Source organism: Pterocles gutturalis, unplaced genomic scaffold (assembly GCF_000699245.1).
Source record: "Pterocles gutturalis isolate BGI_N339 unplaced genomic scaffold, ASM69924v1 scaffold34623, whole genome shotgun sequence".
NCBI classification, from domain to species: Eukaryota; Metazoa; Chordata; class Aves; order Pterocliformes; family Pteroclidae; genus Pterocles; species Pterocles gutturalis.
Window position 1 is genome coordinate 1 of NW_010121594.1, and position 24,190 is coordinate 24,190.

The following is a 24,190-nucleotide window of genomic DNA, read 5'->3' on the forward strand; positions in this document are numbered from 1 at the left end:
AAAAAAATATATATATATATTTCAGTTTACTTGAAAATAATTGTTCATGCTCAGCTAACAAGTTTGCGTCCTTAACTTGTGAGTCCAAGAGTGAAGTTTGTGTGGATGCTGCTGGGAGGGCTTGTGCACAGATATCGTATAGCAAGGGGACCAGAAGTATTTTAATATGTATATTATGCGACTGACAAGTTATATGATGATTTATTGAATAAAATCATGTTTCCTATGTATAATTAGGGTCCAGGAAGAATGTCGAGCTGCCAAAGGTGAAATTGAAATTAGTTTATACACTGTTGAAAAGAAGAGAAAGCCTTCTCACACCTTACAACGGGTGAGTTAATTCACTAGAAAAGAGAACCTGGGAGTGAAGCAATTATGCGACTGACAAGTTATATGATGATTTATTGAATAAAATCATGTTTCCTATGTATAATTAGGGTCCAGGAAGAATGTCGAGCTGCCAAAGGTGAAATTGAAATTAGTTTATACACTGTTGAAAAGAAGAGAAAGCCTTCTCACACCTTACAACGGGTGAGTTAATTCACTAGAAAAGAGAACCTGGGAGTGAAGCAGTTCTGAGCACTGAGCAAAAGAAAGACAAACAAAAAACCCCAAACCGATTTTATTAAATGATTTAGAAGATCAATAGTACTAATTGTTTCTTTGGCTTTCTGTCTTCCTTCTGTAACTGTAATTTGTCTGTCTTTAATATGCAAATAGCAGTGGTAAATCTCTATCCTTGAGGCTTCAGTAAGGAAAAGAGCAGAGCCGCGGTGGGTGTTCAGTGTGACTTGTGGAATACTAGAGGTGCCACAGTTTTATAAGTAGCTACCTTTTATCTTATCCAGAGGCTGCAGGTATTTTTTAGAAAAGAATTATATTCCTCCATAACTTCCTTTCTAAAGACTGCTACTTTAAAAAGTGGAATTGATACTGATCCAAAAAACTACACCTGCACGTGCACTGAAATGAAGCCCAAGTGTGTAAAAAAATATATTTTCTAGTTCTAGATTTCCTAGTTGCCATTCGTAAATGTGATACAGTGTACAGTCACTTTAATGAGGCATTTTAAAACTCTGGAGCTCCTTATTGAATCTCTAATCTTTTCCTTTTGTCTCTCCTGTCCCATGAAAAAAGAACGATTACCAGCCAGGAAGTGGCAGGTCGTTGAGAAGAAACCAACGCAAACGCCAGCACGCCTACCAAACGCGCTCCACGATAGAGCACAGTCAGCAAGGAGCAAGTCAAAATGCACGAGCACGGGAGGACTCAGACAGCTCCTCAGAGGTCTGATACATCCAACGATTCTCTCCATAGCTTCCCTGTTCTTGAACAGCGTGGTTTGACAACAGATGTGCTGAGAGCACTGTTGCCATTAAGGCTCGGAGTTTCTCCACCGAGCAAGAAACACTCAAATCGTTGAGTCTTGTGGATTTGTGGTGTTGCTGTAGCGTGTTGATCTTGGAGAGAGAAGGATTGTTTACCTCAATGCCAGTACAGTATTCAAAACTAGCTTAAAACAGGTTGTGTATTTTTGGAAATCGGAAACATTTTCAAGTAAATTTAACTGGCTTGTGTTGAACCACTTGCTATTTTAGGATTTCACGCCACACATATATTCTAGGTCACGTTCAGTGCTTTGATTTCATCTAAATCTGTAGGCTGCTGTTGAAAGAGATGGAGTGTTGGTGTTAATCATTGATATGAGCAAAGGAAGAACTTAAAATACACCAGATTAAATATAACTTGTTCTCATTAAGGAAGCAGGAAAAGTAAAAAGGGAGTGAACACTGTCATTTGTAAATGCATTGAACATACAGAATAGCTATAAAGCTGGTCCCTTGACACAAAAATTTATTAATCAAACACTTCAATAAGAACTCATTCTGTGGTTCTAATACCATTCAAATTCACATCTTTCTATATAAATTACATATAGTATAATATTAATAAAGATATGGAAGAAATTGTGGACTTACTTTAAGCTAAAGCAGTCCTTAATACAAATCTTTCCTCAGCTGAGACAAGTCATACAACTTGCCTGCAAACAAAAACGATCCATTTTAAACTTGGCCCAAAAGTGAAACCTTTTGTTTCTAATGCAGGAAGACGAGACTGTTGGCACAAGCGATGCATCCATGGATGATCCTGTGGCAGCGTGGCAAAGCGAAAGCAGTTCCAGGTAGCTTTACTGCTCAGGAAGCATTTTATATTGTGGTTTTTTGTGTTTTGTTTTGGGTTTTTCTTTGCAAAGTCAAGAACACTTTTGAAAGAACATTTGCAAGAAAATACAGTCTTTAATGAAGAACTGCTGGAAAATATCAATGCCAGTTAGTCATATGCAATAGAAATATTGGGAGAAGTGCATGCATATCTTCCGTTCGTACTTCAGTATTTCCTAACTTTTCTGTTGTCGTTATGTATTCATGTACATTTTCTAAGGTTTCATATTCTTAATGTTATGCTTTTGTAGCTGGAAGGGCCATGAGCCAATATAAATACTGTATGTGTGGTTTTTGAGTATAAAGGAGTCAGAACTGTAATTTTAGAAGAGTGCTCTACCTTTCTAAATTTTTCATTCATTTTGTGCTGTCAGTTCTTACAAAGTCAGTCTATGAATCGGTGAGCTAGTTAGTGTTAAAATAGGTATCAGCCAGAACTGTTGTTTTACTGTGAGTTTGCAATTGATCAAATATTTTGCTGAAATACACAATTCGGATAGCACGTAGGTTTTCTTTACATTCTCATGAGAAGGAAATTTTCTGCTAATCCTGACATCTGTTCCACATAACCAGCAGAGCAGGTTGAATGTTTGGACCTTTCACTCCATTGTGTGAAAACCGAAGTGCTGTTTTCTTTCTTACGACTTTTTATTATCTGCAGTGATTCATCAAGTGAATATTCTGACTGGACAGCAGATGCTGGAATTAATCTCCAGCCTCCAAAGAGACAAACCAGGCAGGCAGCTCGGAAAATCTGTAGTAGTTCTGAAGATGAAAATATGAAGGGAACAAAAGGACTGGAGCCAAAACGAAGGAAACTTAAACAGCCTAGAAAAAAGGTCAGCATTTTTCGTCTTTGAGGGTCTTTTTGACCTTATGAACATACATTTTTTTCAGAGTGGTTGTTTTCAAAGTAAATTTTTTGACAAACAAATATACAATAAGAAAGATCCTGTTGATAGCACAGTAATTGTAATACCAGGGTAATTTTTTTTTTTTTTTTTTTGTGTTACGGTGGCATAGATGTACTTCCATTTCCACGTAGGTAGTTCTCCATTACAGGTGGGATGTTTTCTCCTGGATTTATGCTCTTCACTGCAGTTAGATTTACTCCAAGGTGGTTTTGTTGTAAAATTATAATGCATCTATTGTATCTACATTGTCAGGTTTCTGTTTCCTAGTATTTTTTAAAGAAGACATGTAGAATATTTCTAAGGAAAGAAATATAACCTCTTTATTTATGAACATTTTAATCTTATATTGTATTTATATATTCCCTACTATTTAGTTGAGGTTTTTGAAAGGTTGACATTCCAGCATTTGCTTTGCCCTTAGATCTAGTTATCTTCAGTAGCTGCTGTATGATCAGTTTTTCAAATGTTCTGCCATGGTAACTACAGCTTGCATTCTAAATTTAACGTCATGTATTTAAGAAACCCAGTGGGCTGCTTTCGATGGAAGGAGAACCCAGTGAAGAATGGCTTGCCCCGCAGTGGATCTTGGATACTATACCCCGCCGCTCGCCTTTTGTCCCGCAAATGGGAGATGAGGTAATGAGTGCAGCAATTCTGAAATTCCCACCGAGGCTGATGAGCTTGTTCTGGTCGGAACTATTATATCTTAAGTGTCACTTTGGGGGCTGATATAAATATTTTTAAGGAGAAGGTGCTTTATGATGAAATGAAGAAGTGTGCGTATGTTCTGAAAGGGATGATGCCTGGTGTGTTCGTAGAAATAAACACGAAAAGAACTATCAGTAAAATAAAATAAACTTTTTTTTTTTTAAATTTTCTTTTAAGATCATATATTTTAGACAAGGCCATGAAGCTTATGTGCGGGCAGTAAGGAAAGCAAAAATTTACAGCATTAACATGCAAAAACAACCGTGGAACAAAATGGAACTCAGGGTAAGTTAAATGCTTCAAAGAGCTGAATGTCTCTGTAGTGTTAAATGGACATTAAAGGCCAGCATTGAAAAATATGAAGAAAGCATTACTTTAAAATGTTAATATCAAAATTAAAGTTGTAAATTAGTGTTTTCATCAACACAATGCCTTTACATGTGTTCAGTTCCTGATAATAGGAAGCCAGAAGGATATTAAAGAATGTGAAAGTTTGTCTAGGGTGGTATTCTTGCCTGGTAGATTAAAAATGTAGAATATGAAATTGGAAAAAAATAAAAGAGTGACAATAGTTAAGCACTGGAACAGGTTGCCCAGAGAGAGCATGGGATCTCCATCCCTGAAGGCTTCTCAAAGCTCACCACAGCAAGCTCTGAGTGGCTTGATCTAACTTAGACATTAGTCCTGTGTAAGCAGGTTTTTGGAATTGATGATTCTCTAGGATCACTTTCAACCCAAATTATTTTGACTCTTTTTTTTCTTAACACTGATTCATGCAGAACCCACCACTCAAAAGCAGTTTATAGTTCTGTCGACACTCTACAATGACCTGAACTTCTAGGTTCTAGTTATTGTTTTAAGACATCATGGTGTAAAGACCTAAATGTGTGCACAAGCTCTGTTAATCACTGGATCTAGCTAAGCATATAATTGCGCATGTTCTTAAATTCTTGGAAGGGTGAGACAGTATCCTACAACATATTTTTACCAAATCAAAGCATTGTGGGTTGCCTGGGTAGATACTAGGTTTACATAGTTCTGTTGATTTTTCTTATCCTTTTGCTTTGAACCACTGAGTCCCTTAATTCACAGTGTTGCCATATTTTTTCTGCTTTGCTCAGGTTTTATATCACATGTATGTGCTAATATTCACATATGTGTGTGCCCATGGTTCTATAAAAAAATTGCTTTACTGGAAAAATATCCAGTTCCTAGTCCTAGGTATTCAGTGATTCCAGCTGTAATCTTCAAAGGCATCATCAGTTTGTAAGGAAAAGGAAATAGTATTTCAGTTAGGATAGAGATCTTAGCCACCTGCTGGTGTTTGACAGGATACGAACATAAAGGCTATTGTGGAATCTCTGCTTTAAGAGGAAGAGTTTCCTTTTATTTCCCCTGTATGGTGCTGGGCAAGGGTGAGAGGCCCTTGGCGCTGTTAGTGTGGTTAAAACCAGAGTGGGATGTTCCTTAGAACCTTATTACAAAAGTTAAATAATTTGCGGGTGTCCTGTTCGCAAATCTACCAAGGGAATGAGCATCTTATATCTTTTTCATTTTTCTTTTTAAGGTAATTGTGATTGATTTTTAGTATTTGGAAAGAAAAATCTTTTATTGATGAAATTACCTGGGCTGTGAAGTGGAAACGTATTTGGGTTTTATTAATACATTTGGTACTTTAACGTGGATGTTTTTGTTGTCAGCAAGATAAAATAATCCTGTTCCATGCTTATTGATAAATAGGAACAAGAATTTGTGAAGACTGTAGGAATTAAATATGAAGTTGGGCCTCCTACGCTCTGCTGCTTGAAGCTTGCATTCCTAGATCCAATCACAGGCAAAATGACAGGAGAATCATTTTCCATAAAGTAAGTAAACTTGAAAACAAAATGCCTGAAATTTTGTATGTGGAGACTGTCTGTATTGTACACGTGGAACTATATTTGTGGGTAATAGAAGCAATTTTTTGTCTATTTCATGAAGGTACCATGATATGCCAGATGTTATTGACTTCCTTGTGCTGCATCAGTTTTATAATGAAGCCAAAGAAAGGAACTGGCAAATAGGTGACTACTTTTTTTCCACTTCCATATGTTCTACAACACTTTTGCAGCTGTTTGCTGTTTAATAGGATACAGGGTCTCTATTATGGGATGTAAAGGACTATACCACACATGATATTCTAGAAATCACTGAAAACTTTATTTGATGTTTTCTACAATCCCTTGTAGCAGGAAAAAAAAAAAGAAGAGAAATGAGAGAAAGTGTTCCAAGGCCTGTGATAGCAGAAGAACGTCCTGTTATATTGTAATTTGAGGCGTGGAGGCAGCTGTCACTAATTAGCCAGAAATGTGAAAGTCCTCCCTTCAGGGGAAGGGCTTGATTGCTGTAGTGCAAAATGTAAGAATTGAGATAGTGCATTTATGAAAGATGAAGTTGATTCTCTAAAAAGAAGTATTTAACAGTGACTTATGTTGTTCTTTTGCTGAATGCTATCTTCTTCCTTATAGGGGATAGATTTCGCAGTATAATAGATGACGCTTGGTGGTTTGGAACTGTGGAGAGTCAGCAGCCTTTCCAGGCAGAATATCCCGATAGTTCCTTCCAGTGCTACTCTGTTCAGTAAGTATTTACGTAGCTGTAATGTGTCGCACATGTTTGCATGCTCTGGGTCTCCTGGATATTTTCGTGTATCTTAAATGTGTACCTCAAGAACTAGGGTCCTTTTTCCCATTTAAATACGTAATCAGCCACTTTGGTTTTATTTGTTGAATTATGAACTTATTCATAAAAGCAACGCTTTTAGTGTAAACAGCAGCGCAGTGAATATATAGGAGACACAAAACAAAAATAAGGAGTTGGAATGTAGCTAGTGACATGTCCTGTTTCTAATAGCATGACCTTTTTGTTTCAAGTCTGGTAGAGAAAAGGTGTGTTGTTATATTCAGCTCTGACTTATGCATTTGAATGTATTTCTTTTAATAGCTGGGACAACAATGAAAGAGAGAGGATGAGTCCGTGGGACATGGAACCAATTCCAGAAGGAAGTGAGTGTGTGTTGAATTCACATCCATATACAAACGAAATAGTTTTTTGCCGCTGCTAGTACTTACTGTTGTTGAATTCTCATATTTAGCAGCTTATCCGGAGGAGGTTGGTGCTGGAGTTCCTGTGACTCCAGACGAGCTGACAGCTCTTCTCTACAAACCCCAGGAAGGAGAATGGGGGGCCCATTCCAGAGATGAAGAATGTGAACGAGTAATCCGGGGGATTGAGCAACTTCTTTCCCTTGGTATGTTTGGAGAGAAAAGGTGGAAGGATTAAGAGTATCGGTGTGGGGGCACATGACTAAAGAGTAGATAGGATGGAGTGTTGGGAGCTGGTGTGGAGTTTTTGAAATGTGCTCAACTAAATCCCTGAAAAGAGCCTTTTGCATTTCATATGGTGTCCTTTTCAGTTTTACTCCCTTTTTTCTGGGGCTTGACCTGCTTTCTTTCAAGTTAATGCAGATTCTCAGTGGGTCATATCTAAATATGAGTGAGCCAAACATTGAATTAAACCCCTCAAAAAACATCCAACAAATCCTCACCAAACATCCTCCCCAGCAAATCTTGTAACTGGTTTGTAGCCATTTAATAGCACACTCTGATTTAAATTCTATCCTATATTTATACAGAGGACACGTCTGTATTCTTAGTTTATGTTGCTTGTTGTAGTATTCGTGTTGTAAGTGCATATGCCACGTTGCTTTTCAGCAACACGGTTGGCTGCTGACGTGCAAATCTGAGATGCAATACTTAACAAAAAATGCTTTTTCAAGAGTAGTTAACAGATGGTGCCAGAGGAAGAATCCTACCCTTTGGGTAATGACACAGCCAGCTGTATTGCTTTTGCTGAATTCTTAGAAAGAAAACTCATTATAAGGAGCCTAGTTGTCTTATAACTTTCCTTCTGGTAACTTATGAGGCATCTAAATTATTTTGTTTTGTCTTTCAGACATTTCTAATCCCTTTGCTGTTCCGGTGGACCTTAGTGCCTATCCCATGTATTGCACTGTTGTTGCGTATCCAACTGACCTCACCACGATCAGGAGGAGACTTGAAAACCGGTTTTATAGGTCAGTTGGATTTTTGTTTGTAATCTACATTTACTGTAGCCCCATTGAGGAGAATATGTTTAGCTGAATATTATGTAATGCCACTTCAGCAATAGATTTCTTTGATGAGCCAACAGCATAAGATCAGATTCTGTTTGCCCTCGGCAGAGTGAGTCTTGCTGAATAATAATTTATTTTGGCCGCATTGTTAAGGCAAAAGCTGGCATATCTGGATCTGGAGTGTCTTTTTTGTTCAACATACTGAGCCTTGCTCTCTGGATGCATTGTAGGCAGAGCATATTTGCTTCATCTGTCTCTCTGCTGCCATTGAACCAGATGCTTTGCTTGTACTGCAGTTACCAGAAGTGGGCTAAATACTGCTGTAAACTGGAAATCTCGTTTTTTTCCAGTTAACTTGGGGATAAATAATGTCCTGCTCCTTTTTTTCCTCTCTGAGGACCACTTTATCTCTAAGGCTGTCTCTCAGTGGGAGCAGTCAGCAGTCTTGTTCAGTAGGTTTGTTTCTTCTTTTCATTCCATTCATTGCTGATTTGAGGAAGGATGTCTTTTTTTCCACAAAGCTGTCGCAGCCTGGCACACTGGGGCAGTCAGCACTATGTGAACAGAAACCACTTAACTCTAGCAGCCTGGTTCTGGATCTGAATTACCTCATTCCTTTTTTTACTGAGGAATCCTGCTGAAAAGGAAAATAATGTCCGCCTTCCTCTCCATCCCTTTCCTTTTTGTTTTCTGTAGGAGAATCTCTGCACTCATGTGGGAGGTACGCTACATTGAACATAATGCCAGGACTTTCAATGAGCCAGACAGTCCTATCGTCAAAGCAGCCAAAATTGTAACAGATGTCTTACTTCGCTTCATCGGGTAGGCATGTTTTTTACTTTATAGACCTGACATCTTGAGTTTCTGAGATGTCTGATTAAGGATTTTGGCTTTTGTTGTTCTCCTGCAGGGATCAGAGTTGTACTGATATATTAGAAATATATAACAAGGTGAAAGCAGAAGACCTCAGCAGTACTGATGAAGAAGAGGAGGTAAGACCATTAAGTCTGATTGTCAGAACTTCTTGCCTTTTTAAATTCAGAACTTGGAAGAAATTTGAGCAAAGATTTTTGTTGAATTTTTATTTTATGGGTAGTTGCACTGAGTTTTTGCAGTGAGCCTACTTTGGCCATTTATCTTGCTCACCTGGAGCAATAAGCTCCCTTAAGAACGTAAAAATGATTCCCAGAACTACCTGTCTTTAATCTTCTCCCCGTGCGTGATGTTTTGTTGTGCGAGGAAGTATTAGTAAGTAGGGCAAATATGAACTGGAGCTGTTGCTCAGTCTGCCGAACCAGAAGGACAACAGCTCTCCCATTGCCAGCGAGGCAGCAGAGCTGGTTTTCTTACGCAATTCTGGGTCATTTCCCATCAGTTGTACCATGGAGCGAGATGTCAGCTGGAAACTGAGTTAGAGATCACTTCCTTTAACTTTTCTCTCTCCTTACACCTTCCCTTTAATGCAGTTTGTAAACGTTTTGAAATGTGCTGTAGTTTCTGTTGCAAAGAAATGACCTGTTGTAACCCAAGTCACTTGGTTTTGTTTTACATTTTCAGTGTTGCCTTCTAATACGTGAGCTAGTAAAAGATTTTGTTAGGAGGTTTCTTCCCTCCTCCCTTCCCCAAGACACACTGTATTGTTGCAGTTTTGAAATATTTAAGTTAAACCTGATGCTGCTTGAAGCCCTATATGCTTAGGGCTGGTGCTGTTGTCTTGGATTTGTATTGAACCTTAAAATCTATATTACAATGTAATAATTTAATTACTTCTATAAAACTGAAGATATAATAACAGCATCTATTTTTACAGACTATTAAAAAAGTATTTTGAAGAAAATGAGGGATTTCCAGGACTTAAATAGCAGACCCTCCTTTCCCAGCTCGACGTTCTTGTGCCAGTTGTGAATCTCATCTGTTCCATGTCAAGCAGTGATCAGAAGTGTCCAGAATTGCTACTATATTGCATTCCTTTCTCTGCAGCCTTCCAAAGAGCTGCTTTATAATATGTTTTGGTTTATAATATGTTTTAAAATAAGAAAGAAATTACTTTCAGATTCTTTGTAGGAACTTCCCTGTCCTCTTAAGATTATTTACTTTTGATCATGGTAGAAAGCTGTGTACAAAGGGGGTTTTGTTGTCATTTTGAAATCCAGATTCTGAGAAGAATATTACAGACACTTGGTGTAAGTAAGGCACTACAGGAAGCCTGAATAAACTCAGTACAGCTGCTCAGAGCACGAACAGCTAGGCAGGGGAATACAGCTCTGCAGAACTGGGACTTACTGAGGCTTAAGGACTGAAAATAAGCCTTTCACATTTCTCCCGTTTCCATATCATTTTTATGGAAGCAAAGGTGGAAAGGAGGTGAAACAGCTTATCCATCTTTTTTTTTTTTTTTTTTTAAGTTATGTAAGTTTCAGTTTGAAACTAGTTTCTCTTTTGCTTGAACCATCCATTGCATTTGGGTACTTTAAAGTTGTGTTTGTTGTTGTTGCTGGCGGGTTTTTAACCCTTTTTCCATTGCTGAGGGTGCATGCCTCATGCACGTGTGTAATCGTTACCTTTGCCTTTAGGTGGCAGAAGTAGATGTAGATTCAGATGCTCCAGGAACTTCCTCTGGAAAAAGACGAGTGAGTAAACGTTTCTGCCTGGTCTAGCTTGGGATGGGAGCTAGACCAGGTACTGAGACACTCATTTAGGTCTGGAATGGCTTAAATTCCTCATAGCCAATAGTCTGTAGGACTAAGTGTGGATTCAATCACATCCGTATGTAAGGTTGGTAGACTAAGGGAGTTACTGTGCAGGAAAATTTACTTAATTGCTGAAGAATCCTATTATTATTATTATTATCATTATCATTATTATTATTATTATTACTTGATTTGGAAGATACCTAGAACAGATTCAATTATCAGTGAAATTTGGTTGAAAGCTGGTAAAATAGCAAGGCTGGATCTGAAATATTGATACCTCTCGTGGGTTTGAGTGTTTATATCCTCCCAGAAAAGGTGTATTTGTGCAGTTTGCATACTGCATATTGTTGTGCCATCAGCTGTGCTTTAATCTTACTGCAATTCTGGTTTTAATTGTGGAAATCTGCTTTGAATCAGTACGCTGGTAAATTTATAGGAACTTAAAGTGGAACATTTGAATATTCAGAAAAAATGACAAAATACATCTGTATCCCTGCAGGTAAGACGACGAATAAAGCGACAGCCCATGAAAGCAAGTCCCGATGCTTGGAAAGAGCAATGCAAGCAGTTGTTAAACCTGATTTATGAAAGAGAGGACTCTGAGCCTTTTAGACAGCCAGTTGATCTCTTCTCCTATCCTGTAAGTACAACTACGATATTCAAAATTAAAAAAGCCAATTGTTCATCCCTTGGCAAAACATCCACGCTGGGCATGTTTCGAACCTCTCCCTTTATGAGCTGGAACGCACCGTGTTCTGTGCACTGAGGTTTTCAGAGAATTATCTGCAGTAATTCTCAAGTAGAAATAATTACTTGAGAGCCACAGTTGTGGATGAACACTTGGGTGTTTGTATTGCTGTAGGATTTAACAGCCCTTATTATTTTCTTGTGCATTCTTACAGGATTATCGAGATATTGTAGACACTCCAATGGACTTCAGCACTGTGAAAGAAACCTTGGAAGCAGGAAACTACACCAGTCCCTTGGAATTCTACAAAGATATTCGTCTAATATTCTGCAACTCTAAAGCTTACACTCCTAATAAAAAGTCTCGAGTAAGTAATAAATTTTAATGCCTTCATTACAAAAAAACAGGGCTCTATGTGAATACAGTGCAGGAAATAAGGGCTGTATCTGAAGAGCAAAGCACTGCGCTGTGAAATGCAAATAAGTGGTATATGTCAATACTGGGACCTATGGTTATTAATATGCTTTGTTCTGCTCATGCAAATCACTTCGGAATTGCATTTTCTGAACTTGAAGCTTCTGAGAAATTGTATGGTTACTGCTGCAACTATTTCTTTGAGTATTTGTAGCAGAAAACTGATCAGCAGTCACTTTTATTTCTTCAATAATTTATTCCTGGTAGCAAGGAATGTATACATACACAATAGTACCCAGAATTTAATATTACTGTAAAATTTTCACGTGGCACCTGACATGATGTGACACAGGCTTTTATTACGCCAGGCGCTGCCACGCAGGAGAAGGAGCAGAGTGTGCTGCCAAGAGCTTTCAGTGCCCGTGTAAACGGTGCTGGACGGGAGGAAGCAGGAGGTTGTGCGACCTTCCTCGTTGCTTGGGGAGGAATAGCCCTAGCTCAGCAGTGGAATAGCCATTCCTGTGTTTTCTGTAAGCAGGACGATGAGAGTAAGGTTGAAGTAGGATGATGCTGTGGGAGAGGAGAACTCCAGCTGAGCGTCAGTAAGTGTGAGAGAGAGTGCAAAGCTGCCGTCGCTGAAGGTGGATTGAGCTCCTGGTGTTGAATAAGAGCTGCAGATAAGCTCTCAAGATAAAGACCATTAATATTTGCTCACTTTAATAGAAAGGAAGTCAGCAGAGGATTGCAAGGAGACAGGTGATTTGAGGGGCTTTGTGTGCGCTTGACGTCAGAGTAAACGCGGTGAGTTATTTACTGCTGCACGCTCCCTGGGAACTTCCCGGTGTGTTAATAACTGAACACCTTGTGAGTCAACTCCCAAATTACTTTAATAGAGTGGCCCATCGGTATCCATTTGCTTAAATGCTGTGAAGTGCCTCCACAGGGTGATCCTTGCTGGAGGGCTGGGGCGCTCAGCTGGGCTCTCTGCCATGGCAGGTTCGCCTGCTGCCAAATGTGTGTGTCAATGTCCTGAGGTTTTCTAGCCCATCTATCATCTTGGCAACAGCATCCTGCATGGAGGCAAGAAGGGCAGGGTGCTGCATGCCAGAGCTGAAGAAAGAGACATTGCTCAAATGTGAGGGTCTGAGCAAAAGTGAAGTTATATGAATGTAAAGAAAAGTTCGTAGAGTTTTGTATTCAGACAGACTGCAGGAAATGGGAAGAGGTCTGAGTAAAAGATGATGATAACATCTTCTTGATGGTGTTTACACAGTTTTCAGAAGACTGGATGCAGCAGAAAGGTTTGAGTATGAGGAAGGAATCAAGAACTTTGTTTTATTTGTGCTGAGTTTGAACTATTAGTTTGTCATAAGTCAAAAACACATCCGAGGTAAAGTCTTGAACAGAAATAAACACAGCCTGAAGTATGGAGAAATAGCCAGGAGTGAGTTTGTGGGTGAGGGTACCCAGAGGCAAGGTCTAGGAAGAGGACAGGAAAATGGTTTAAGGTTGTTGACATCTGGTTTACAGAAATTAGGAATGAGGACCTTTTAGTAGGCTTCTGTGTGCAGCTCTGTAGGGGTGGGGGAAGGACTCGTCACCAGAGAATTAACGCAAAAAAACCAAAGGTGAGGGGGCAGTGAAGTTCCATTCTTTTCCCTTGGTGAAGTTATCTTATGGTGTGCTTCCGTGCTTTAGGGGGATTAAAGAAGGAGTCTGTATTTCACTAATCTAGATTTGTATTTTCCTTTAACTCTGTAAATATTTTGTACTGTAAGCATTTAAATCCTTTTATGAAAACACTTTCTGTTGCGAGAATACAGATTTACCATGCGAGGAAATTATCTGTGAGGAATGTCTTAGTTGAATGTCACCATGAATTTTTTTTTTATGCTACAAAGTCTGGGCATTTTTGATTTTTTTTTTTTTTTTCCCTCATCTTCTAGTTATTCATCTTCTAATAAGTATGACCATGCTTTCTCACTCCAGATTTACAGCATGACACTTCGACTATCTGCCTTATTTGAAAATCATATGAAAAACATCATCTCCGAGTACAAGTCAGCAATGCAATGTCAAAAGAGGAAAAGGCCACGGTACCGAAAACGGCTAAGAAGCAGTAGCAGTTCACCCTCAACTAGCAGAGCGTCTAGGTAACGTCATGATAGTGAAATTTGCTGTCAGTGTCATTTGAGACGACAGTGGCAGACGTGCCTTGGTGAATAAGCAGTCAGTAACAGTCTTGCTCATTTCCTGAGGCACTTGCTCTTTGGGGGGATAAAATCATGATCTCCAATGCCGTGCTCAATGCATAGTTTGTGCATAGTTCTGGCAAGTGAAAGACTATATGATTAGAAAATGGAAGAGCAAGTTTTTTTGTGCCTTTGTTCTTGAAAAAAGTGTTGCATAACCGTTTTCTGACTTCTTTATGATCCATTAAGTAAATGGAGTATTTGTTTTAGAAGGTGTGATAAAATCTTGTTCTTGCAAACTCATGTGCCTTTACCAAACAGAATGATGTTGTCACTATTTTTAGTATTACTACGCCTGTGCGAGCACTGGGAAGAGATCATTTCTGTTATGCATTTGCTGCAAAAATCAAGACACTTTGCACAGGAGAGTGGTTTTGTGTTTGAGTCTTTTGGTGCTAACAGTTTTTTCTCTTTGGGATATTTTGTGTCTTCAGCCCAAAAGGGAAACAGAAGCAAATGAAGATTCAACCTAAACCCAACCAGAATACCTCACTGCCTTTGACTAGGACTAGTTCTTCAGTTTCATCTCATGGTGAGGAGAAATTTTCTAAAATGCACCCTTTCTCTTGCAGCCACTTCTGTGTGCAGAATGACAAAAAAGCTGACGGATATTTAATGTCCAGTTTAAATCTTATGTTTATGAGACACATGCGAAAGCCACCTGGTGAAAGAGCAAGTAGCAAGGCCTTGTAAATACGTTGTGTGTAGATTGTGTTAGCTGAACTTGGCCCTGCAGCTGTTGGTGAGTGATTGGTGAGGGTCAGAGACCAGCGAACCTGGGTCTGTCCTTGGTAAGAATTAGTGCCGAGAGCCTGGGCTTCCTGTCTACGGGCTTCTCTCATACAGCGTTACGCATCCATTGAGCTTACTTTGGATTATACCCTGGAGGAATCTGTCTCTTCATGACCCCAGAGGCAGCTTGGTGAGATTAACCTCCTGACTTGGGCTGTTAACTCGGGTGATACAGAACTTCCCCCAAATGCCTTGCGTTACAGCCCGATAAATAGAGGATAAAAGTTACTCTGTCACGTTAGTGGTGTCCTGTCTGAAGTTTCAGATACAGCAGAAGAACCTCTGGGTTCAGCCACTGGTGAAGAGATGGAAGGCCAGCCATCTTCCTCAGGCTCCAACGCACAGAACCGAAGTGGAAATACCATTGATGCAGGGAAAGGTCGACCGATCAGGAGTAAATCTACACCAGTCAAACAAGGTGAGAAATAATCGGTGTTCTGTTCTTGGAATGACTGGTTGCACTGGAAATGAAAGATGTTGCTTCTTTTTGATGCTTACCATATTCTTGCCTGCGTCTAGCCTCCATCCCCAAAGTGTACTAAAGGAGTGAATTTACCGTACTTCTGTGGTCTCTGGTCTGAAGCATGGCATGCACATGATGCCACAAGCACTTCAGTGAAGTCCTTTAAAATTTCTCCCGATGGAAAAGCTTGATTGCTCTTAATTCTTGAGAATTACAGTTCCTTCAGGAGTTATAAGAAGGCAAACCAAACTAAAAGAATGCCAACCCCAAAATCTTGTCCTTTTATTAAGTTGAAACCAAAGATGAAAACAAGTTACAGATTTTTAGATATTTTTGTCATAATCCAGACTAAGCAGCTGTGATTAGAAGTGGAAACACTGTTCAAAAGCTTTGCTATTTTCTCTCTGGGACAAACTTTCCACTGAGACAGGCACCTAATGAGCATTGGCTGAAACCCTGAAGCCTTTATCAGGTCCTTACTCCTGTGCCGTAGCAGCGTTGTGTGTTGTAGGTGAGCTTTTCCTATCCCGTGTTAAATCTAACTTAATTTTTAGCATCAGATTCGTAACTCTGAACATATGCACTGTTTTGGTCCCATGCTGTCAAAATACTACATTTATGACTTAAGGTGTTCTGCCATCCTAGTGAGCAAATTATTTTAATGTATGTTTTTAGGTTTGAGGGTTTTTCTACCTTGGCACCCTCTAGTAGGATTCATCTGACTAACCAGTAGATGTGTGTGTCTAACCTGCTCACTCTGGGCTCCTCTTGTTGACTGGATCTTCGCTGAGCTCTTAGTCAAGACCGTTTGCAGTCCTTGTTTCCTGAACTGTGTTTACTTTGATAAATTTTCCCCTTAGAGCAGCTGTTTGTCTTCACAGCATGTAAAGGTCATCTGTGGTGAGTAGCTCGGAGCTGGATCATCCCCAGAGCGCACCTCAGACAAAGGCAGATGAGGCCGGTCCCACTTTTTGTATCCTGTTGGGCTCAGGCGTGATGATGATGATGATGACTGATAGGGTTATTTTGTGTTTGCTTAGATCACTCTCCTGATGGACCACTTACAAACGGCGATGGCAGAGAGCCTCGGACGGGAGTCAAGAGGAAGTTAATGAGTGCCTCGGAAGATGATGAGCGTCTGGAGGAGGCGGAGGAAGAGGAAAAGAAGAGAGAATTAAAGGAAAAATCTGGTTTATCTTCATCCGAAAGTGGGGAATCGGGATCCAGTTCCAGTTCGGAAAGCAGGAGTGGCTCTGATTCAGACTCGGAATCAACGTCTAGAACAGATCAGGATTACATTGATGGAGACCATGACTACAGCAAAGTTGTGCAATCCAAAAAACCCAAAAGAAAAATCAAAAGAAAAATCACCGCTGGGAAACGGAATTGGCAGGGCAGAGGGACAGGGAGGAGAGGTAGATGGGGCCGGTGGGGGAGATGGAGTAGAGGGGGAAGAGGCGGTAGAGGCGGAAGAGGCTGCGGCCGAGGAAGAGGTGGCGGCAGGGGAGGAAGACGAGGCCGAGGGGGCAGAGGAGCCTCGCGAGGAGCCACCAGAGCGAAACGTGCCCGGATTACAGATGATGAATTTGAAACTCTGTTTGGAGGACAATTTGGTGAAAATGTGTTTGGAGGGCGATTCAGTAGACCGCCTCGAATCAAAACAAGGAACGAGGGCAGGAGAACTGTCTTGTATAATGACGATTCAGATAATGACAATTTTGTGCACACCGAGGATCCTTTGAACCTTGGTACTTCCAGGTCAGGCAGGGTGCGGAAAATGACAGAAAAAGCCAGGGTCAGCCATCTCATGGGATGGAATTATTGACAGATGAAAAAAAAACTTTGGAACAATTTTAAAAGAACTTCAATGGCCTTCTACTGCAGGGATTTTACCAGAAAAATCTACCAAGCAAGTTGTGCGGGGACTCCACTCACGTTTCACAGTGGTGCTTTTCCATTCTGTCAGTTTGCGTTTGTTTTCAGACTTCAGATCGCCACACTTCATTGGTCAAAACAAGCCTTAGTCATTAGGCCTTAAATTACAGAAATTCTTCCCCACGCACTACAAGCTCATCCCATTAAAGAGGCTTCCAGCTTCTCAATAAGAACATGACATTTTGAGTCACGATTATGACTTCTCTCCCTTGTTTTTTTTTGTTTTTGTATTATAGAAATAGCACCTTCTTACCGAGTTTTTATGTGGTTTCTGCCATAAATCCTTATACACAGTAATAATTATACCTTTTGCACAATACACCAATCCTAAAGGCAGCTATAAAATGTTTACAGTTTCTATATTGTAAGAAGGATCTGGATTATTTTAATCTTCCCAGGCCAAACGTTCATGAATTGTGCTGAACTGAAGTATGTCTATACTACAGTTATGGGTCCTGATGTGCTTTCTATCGGTTCTTTATTCATGTACAAAGTGACAAAGGGTTGGTGCCTTGTAAATATGTAGCAAACCTTTGATGTGGTGTGTCCTATGTGTGCATTAACTTTATTAAAAAAGAGAATACTTGAGAAGTATGAATATCTAGACAAAAGGTGCCAAATGCAAAAGTTACTTGCATCTATTTTCTTTTTGTCCTCTCATATTTTTATAGTATTACTAGAGATTGTGCAGCTAAGGGGTAACTTCAACATTTGAAAGGTTCCTCCTCTTCAAAGCATAACGTCATTTTTAATTGTAGCTCAGCTACCTCTATCTACAACTACTGGAAACTTAAAAGAAAATAGATGCTGTTATTCAGTACGTGCTGAAGAAGAGGCAAGGAGGACCGTAGAGGGCTGGAATTGCTCGCGAAGTTGTAGAGTAACGATATCGTCGTTATATTGACACAGTGAAAACAGATCGAAGTCATTCTCAGAGTTTGCAGAAACATGGTGTTTTCAGCGGATGGTGATTTGTTTGTGCAGATAGGCCAGGTGTCTCCCACACGTTTCTGCTGCCGCTTGCTCGGTGCAAAGCCGTGTTTGGTTTGATTTGCCCCTGGAAGGGGAGGAGGGAGCTGAACGGAGCTCCGGTACCTCTGGAGCTCCTCTTCACATCCTCCAGACGGACTCTTGTATCTCAAGCTTCCAGAACAGAATTTGTGTTGCACTGTACTCTTGTTATCCTGAGAAATGCTGACTTGAAAACAGAAATCGTTTTGGTAGTAGTAGTAGTAGTACAGTATGTGATGCCGTTTGTAGTCTTGCTCCTCGGCGCACTGGAGCTGAGCAGCCTCTTACTGCCTAGGGTCTGGCTGGAATATATCTGGGACTTCAATTTTCTCCCGTTGGCTGAATGATTCTGACAGTTCTAGCTTGGTGAAGAGAGTGAGTTAGAGAGAACTGACGAAAAAAAAGAGACTAGAAAGTTTTGGTGGAATTTTTCAAGATTTTTTTTAAAACAAAACAAAACTTCCATCCAGTATCTTTAAGTTCTTCTGTGCACAGCTTGGTCAATAGTTCTGGAAAACCTCAGGCAGCAACGGGTGACCCATGTATATTCTCAGATGCAGAAGGAATTTAATTTTTGACTTTCTATATTAAGCACTAGCTATTTTATCTCGCTTTCCAAAAACTAGTTAGATGCAAAATGACTTGAAAAAAAAATGCAGACGTTTAGTTTTGTGATGGGGGAGAGTATATCCTAAATCGCTCAGAGCATTAATGAGTTTATGGTACAGTACAAAAAAAATCACACTTAATTTTTTAAGGAATGTTTTGAATCGTCCGTAATCCATTTTGGAACTTGATTCAGTTGTGTTTTGATGGGGGGGGGGGACGTGCAGAGCCTCTCCTAGTTCTGCATTGGCCTTTAAAATATTAACACCTGTCCTATCATCTCTCATCTCTATGTATATATATACACACTTATATATTTATAAGAAATGTATTATTTCTTTAACTGATCGGTCCTCCTACGTATGGTAACCAGGAATAGCATGTACGCATCCGTTCATAGTCCGAATCATACCCCTTTAGGTCCGTCCCGTCGAGCTGACGTAAACACTATGGTTTCTGTTCGAAAGCCTGAAAATCTTGAAATGCAAAAGAAATGCTTTTCCTATATTTCTGACTGGCCGAAGATCCACTTATTTATTTTGTGTAGGGGTTGGGGAGATAAAAACCATGTGGATTCCAGAGAAATCATTTTATAAGTTGGTGTATTTTAGCAGCGATTAGAATAATATGAAATATGTTCTTGAAATGTATCTTTTCTATGTAATGAAGTACTGTGAAGATAGCAGTGAAGCATCACTTTGCTGTGGCGTAAGTATTAATCAAACGTGTGACATGATTAAGAGCTAGACAGCAGGGTGTGCTAGAACAACAGAACTATTGCTTATTGTAAAAAAAGAAAAAAAAGAAAAAAAGCTTTTTTGTGCATGAGAACCTTTTATAAGCATGAAAGAAATAACTTGCTTTTAGAGATGTTATTTTTACTTGCTTTTGTACCTGGATTCTTTCTCTGAGTTAGGCAATCGATTTCCCGTAGCCTCATTCTGTCGAATGATTTTAGTTTCGGAGTGACTTGGACACTTTTCCTCAAAATCCAGATCCTATTAGGAGCCACTTATGGTTGCAGGAAAGTTCGTATCAACCCAAGGGGTGCAGCAGAAGCAGTAAAACGATTTAAACCTTGTGTTGTATGGGTCCCGGAGCCCAAACCCAAGTGTTCAGCCAGCGTCTCGCAGAGTTGCTAAGCTCCTGGCAGGCTGCAGAGGCAGAACCATAGTCTCGCTCTTGCACTTTTAACAAAAATCTCCAAAACTCTGCCCAAGAGAAGGGTTTGAAGGGCTGATTAGGTGTTTCCTGAAGGCTAACAAGGCATGTGGGCAGGTTCCTCTGCTGCTGTAGGGTTAGTTCTGGGGCATCGGTGCGCCAAGGTTTTCTCTGGATGTGCAATCTTGCACCATCCCTCTCCCGAGCTGCCAGGAGATGGGAGGGCATTCAGAGACCCCCTGGAAAATGGGGTCACACCCCGAGGGGCTTCTCGCAACAGAGCGTTGGTCCCCATTTCTTCCCAGATCAGCGCATGAATGGCACATCTGATTTTTCAGTCCTGAAGAGCCGTTGTCTCAGTTCACCCTAAACTTTGCCTGCATTTTATTTCCTCTTATTTCCTTTTGTTTTCTTCTTTGCCATCCTCTTTCTCAGCTTCCCTTTATTATTTAGGTTATTTATGATACTCTTTTTGAAACTTATGAAATCTTGCCGAATTTTATTTCCGCTAGACTCTAGGATTTAATTCTTTCTATCCCTTTTTTCCTCCCAATACTTTCTGTATTTTTTTTGCACCTGCCATACTTTGCTAGCATCATTCCCAGATTGCTGGAGGCAGCGTTAATGACGATGGAAGGGTCGGACGGGGCTGCACGCACCTGTCCTCGCCCTGCATCGGCGGCTGCGGGAGGCACAGCCCTACACCCGCCTACGTAAAACACCACTTAGTTCCACCTGCCATCCCTTCCCACATCTGCTCCGTGGCTTCTGAATTACTCCTTTTTTTTTTTCCCCCTTGTTATATGAATTGCAGTTAATGTAACCCTGGCAGAACTCACAAGAAGGTATTTCTGGTTTAAATAACCTGGGAAACTTTGATGTTGGTGCTTGAGCGTAGCTGGGGCTGGGCAGTTTTATCCCCCCTCTGTCTTCCCATCGCTCCTTTCTGTGTAAACTAAGCAGAATCCACCCCCTTATCCTGCTCACCCCCACCCTGCAGATAAACCAGCTCAAACAGAATAATGAAGAAATAATTTGTGGAGGATTTTTGGCTGCTTAAAATTTTGCGTCCTTGTTGTGTATTTTAATTTTTTCCACCATTTTTTCTTAAATGTACCCCTGTGCTGCTTCTGCAGGAAAGCAGGAAGGCTGGGTAGTTCCTAAAGCACTGAAAAGAGCTGGCTCTGGGTAGTAAAGAGAGTTGTCAAGTAATTTTAAAATATGTGGAAAGACCAACTGCAGTGTATTGCTTGTGACAATGTTTGGAGGCTCTCTCGACCGCAAAAGGCGAGATGAACCTTGGCAAGCGTTTGAAAAGGCGGCTCCTGGGTGTCTCAGCCCTTCAAAATCGGGCGGTATTAACCCAAGGAAGTAAGGTGAAATCACTGATTTTTTGATAAGACCTTGATTAATATTTCACCTTGAATCTGAGCGGTGGATGACAGGGAAAACGAATAGCTGGAGGTTTAAGGAGCCTGACGTGGAGTGTCCTGTTATCATTAGTCTGTGTCATGAATCCAACGTTTTAAAAACATATTTGTGTGTTTACATTTCTTGATCATTTGTTTTTTAAAAACCATCATTCAAATTTTTTATAAAATGCTAATTATTTACACGATAGACTGAAGGAGCAGTTAACAATCCAAGGATAAACCTATACTTAGTATCGTAGGGAGCTGTCATTGTGTTCTTACCCGTATGTATTATAGAAAATTACCGCGCATGTGCGATAGATCAGTTTCAAATATTAGTATATCAGAGGTTTACACATTGAAAAGAAAAAAAAACCCAACTCCTATATGTACAGTAAGTAACAGCCTGCAAAATTTAGTCTAAAAGTTGTCTTTTTTAGTATTAGAAAAATGCAAAGACCTGTCGGAAGCTTGTACATTTTTAATATGTCCTCTTCAGCCCACAGCAAACTTACCCAACTGTGCTACGAATCCCTGAAAAAATAGATTTCCAGTGGAATTGCTGTCACAGCCTTAACTCTAGTGTTTTAACAATGGTGCTTAAATACATTGATGTGCGTGGATGTGGGTACCTGGTGAGAGTTTGGGAGAATTTGCAGTAAAACCGAGCAGCTTCGCGCTGCGCTCGCACGTGTATACTCCTGGTGGGTAACCGCAGCCACCTTTGGGAGTTGACAAATGTGTAAATATTTGGAAAATATTTAAGCTGGTAGACAATTAAGAGCAGTTTCTCGGTTTTTGGTCCTGCCTGAGTATTTGCAGGAGGGGCCGGTGTTCCCGCCTGCCTCGCGGGCAGATAAAATAAAAATCTTCTGTGTCTCTTCCTAAGAATGCCTCCGGAGAGTGGTGGCTGCTCGGATACATTCAGCAATCCAAGTCTGGTGATTATTTTTCTGTAGAAATACTAACGTAGGCTATTCGTTCTGCCGCGAGTCATTCTAGCAAACTTCATTTAGAAATCCCAGTTGATGTTGGAGCGATGGATTCACATGATTTAGGCTCTCCAGTTCGTGTTCTGGATCATTTAAAATACTCCAAAAATGCACAAAACTATTAGAATTATGTCTACTTTCTATATTGATTTTTTTTTTTTCAGGTGATATTTATGCCCATATCTTCACATCCGCTATCTCAGGTCCCTTTAAATGAATACTTCAGGGATTTTGATGCCACTTGTTGGCAGACCAAATGTAATATTTATATGCAATGAGCTGTTAGTTTTTGTATTGTACAAATGTAAATTTGTAAAGATTTTTTTTCTAGAGGTTTTTTGAAGTCACTTATGTAATCTAGGATGTTTCATTTTCCAGCTGTGGGATTGTCTTAATAAAAAAAAAAAAAAATCAACTCTCACTTTGGTTTTGCCTTACTTACTGAATAGTTTAGACATTAAAAAGACCAAAAAAAAATATTAAAATTGAGTTTTCAATGTAAGAAGAAAATCAGGTTTTGATTCATCTGGATAATTCTATAGTTATAAAAAAGGAGACTTGCAAGTGGATAAATGGGACTGTCACCCGGCTGTGTTCCGCACACATGCTGCACTAAGGCTTCAAAGTCCTTCCGTCCCGTCCAGCCCAGACGGTTTAATCCCCAAAATTATTGGAAGGTGCTGGTGAAGGACAGCGTCCCTGCGGTACCCAGCCCTCGCTGTTCAGATCCCCAGCCTCTCCCGGGACGTGCTGCTCTCACTGCTGTTATTTTGGCTTTTCCCCTCTCCAGGCTCCTGACTTCTTTGGCATTTCATTTTTTTGCACTGATTCAAAGGGGCCGAATGGCAAAGCCTTTCAGATGTGAGTGAATATCTTCTGTTTAACGCAGTGCCCCAGGAACAGAAGGGCTTTCTTCTTTTGGCCTTTGGTTCCAGAGAACAGAATTAAACTCGTATTGCAGAGATGCTGGAGCCCCCCACTACATGCATCCATCAAACGGCATTGGGGAGAAGGAAGTACGCTCGCTCCAGAGCTGCTTTACCTTCAACAAACCCCCCTTTACTGTCACTCCTGTAGATATTATATCATCATATACTTTATATCTTCATATGTTCAGGTCATATATGATAATACCTGTTATAAAATATATGGTATGAGATGCTGATGTGGTAGAGAACAATTTGATTATTCTCCCAATGCCTTTTGGAAATGGAATATTTTTTTAAATGGTAATTTTTTCAGATGTTTTTGAATTAAATTGTGATTTTTATGTATTTCAGCAGCGCGTGGACTAAATCCTGCCTTGCCCTGACCTGCAGAAGGGCTTGTGTCATCCCAACGTCTATTTCCACCCTGCAAAACCCCATCGCCCCCTCCTCTGTCCCCCCCCAGCCGCTCGTGCGATGCTTTTACCGTCCAGCCCTGGGAGCCTCGCTGCCCTTCGCGGCGGGAAGGGGCACAGCCAGGCTTTATCTCCATCCCACCTTTTCCCTTCCAAATAGGCTCCGAAATAGGGTGCTGTGCCCTTTGGTTGTTTTATCCTTCTGGGGAGCAGCTTTTCAGGGCTTGTGGAGAGGTCTGAGGAGCAGTTTGCACGCAGAAGCCATTCGAAGGCAGATTTTGGGGTGCGGGACAGAGGTGACACCCCCGTGCCCTGCAAACCTGCCCCCTCCTCTGCCCCCCCTGCAGCCCAGCTTTGGCTTTGCTTTGTCTCCCCGTGAATAAAAGCCCTTTTGTGTTTAAATTCCGACAGATCAGATGTGGAACCAGGAGA

At 40.4% G+C, this 24,190-nt stretch overlaps 1 protein-coding gene across 1 annotated transcript; it reads left to right on the plus strand.

Moving 5' to 3' along the window:
- Positions 1 to 237: 237 nt before the first annotated feature.
- On the plus strand, positions 238 to 18,026 carry BRWD3 (bromodomain and WD repeat domain containing 3; the record flags this gene model as incomplete). The annotated part of the gene is made up of 22 exons (XM_010077289.1): positions 238 to 331; positions 436 to 531; positions 1,138 to 1,287; positions 2,106 to 2,182; positions 2,884 to 3,061; positions 3,656 to 3,772; positions 4,022 to 4,129; positions 5,585 to 5,709; positions 5,825 to 5,907; positions 6,352 to 6,463; positions 6,827 to 6,888; positions 6,978 to 7,133; positions 7,838 to 7,958; positions 8,694 to 8,819; positions 8,908 to 8,989; positions 10,571 to 10,627; positions 11,190 to 11,330; positions 11,593 to 11,745; positions 13,782 to 13,945; positions 14,479 to 14,576; positions 15,096 to 15,254; positions 16,340 to 18,026. Coding segments are annotated over 22 exons (3,244 nt in total), but the record flags the coding sequence as incomplete, so codon positions are not given.
- Positions 18,027 to 24,190: the final 6,164 nt, after the last annotated feature.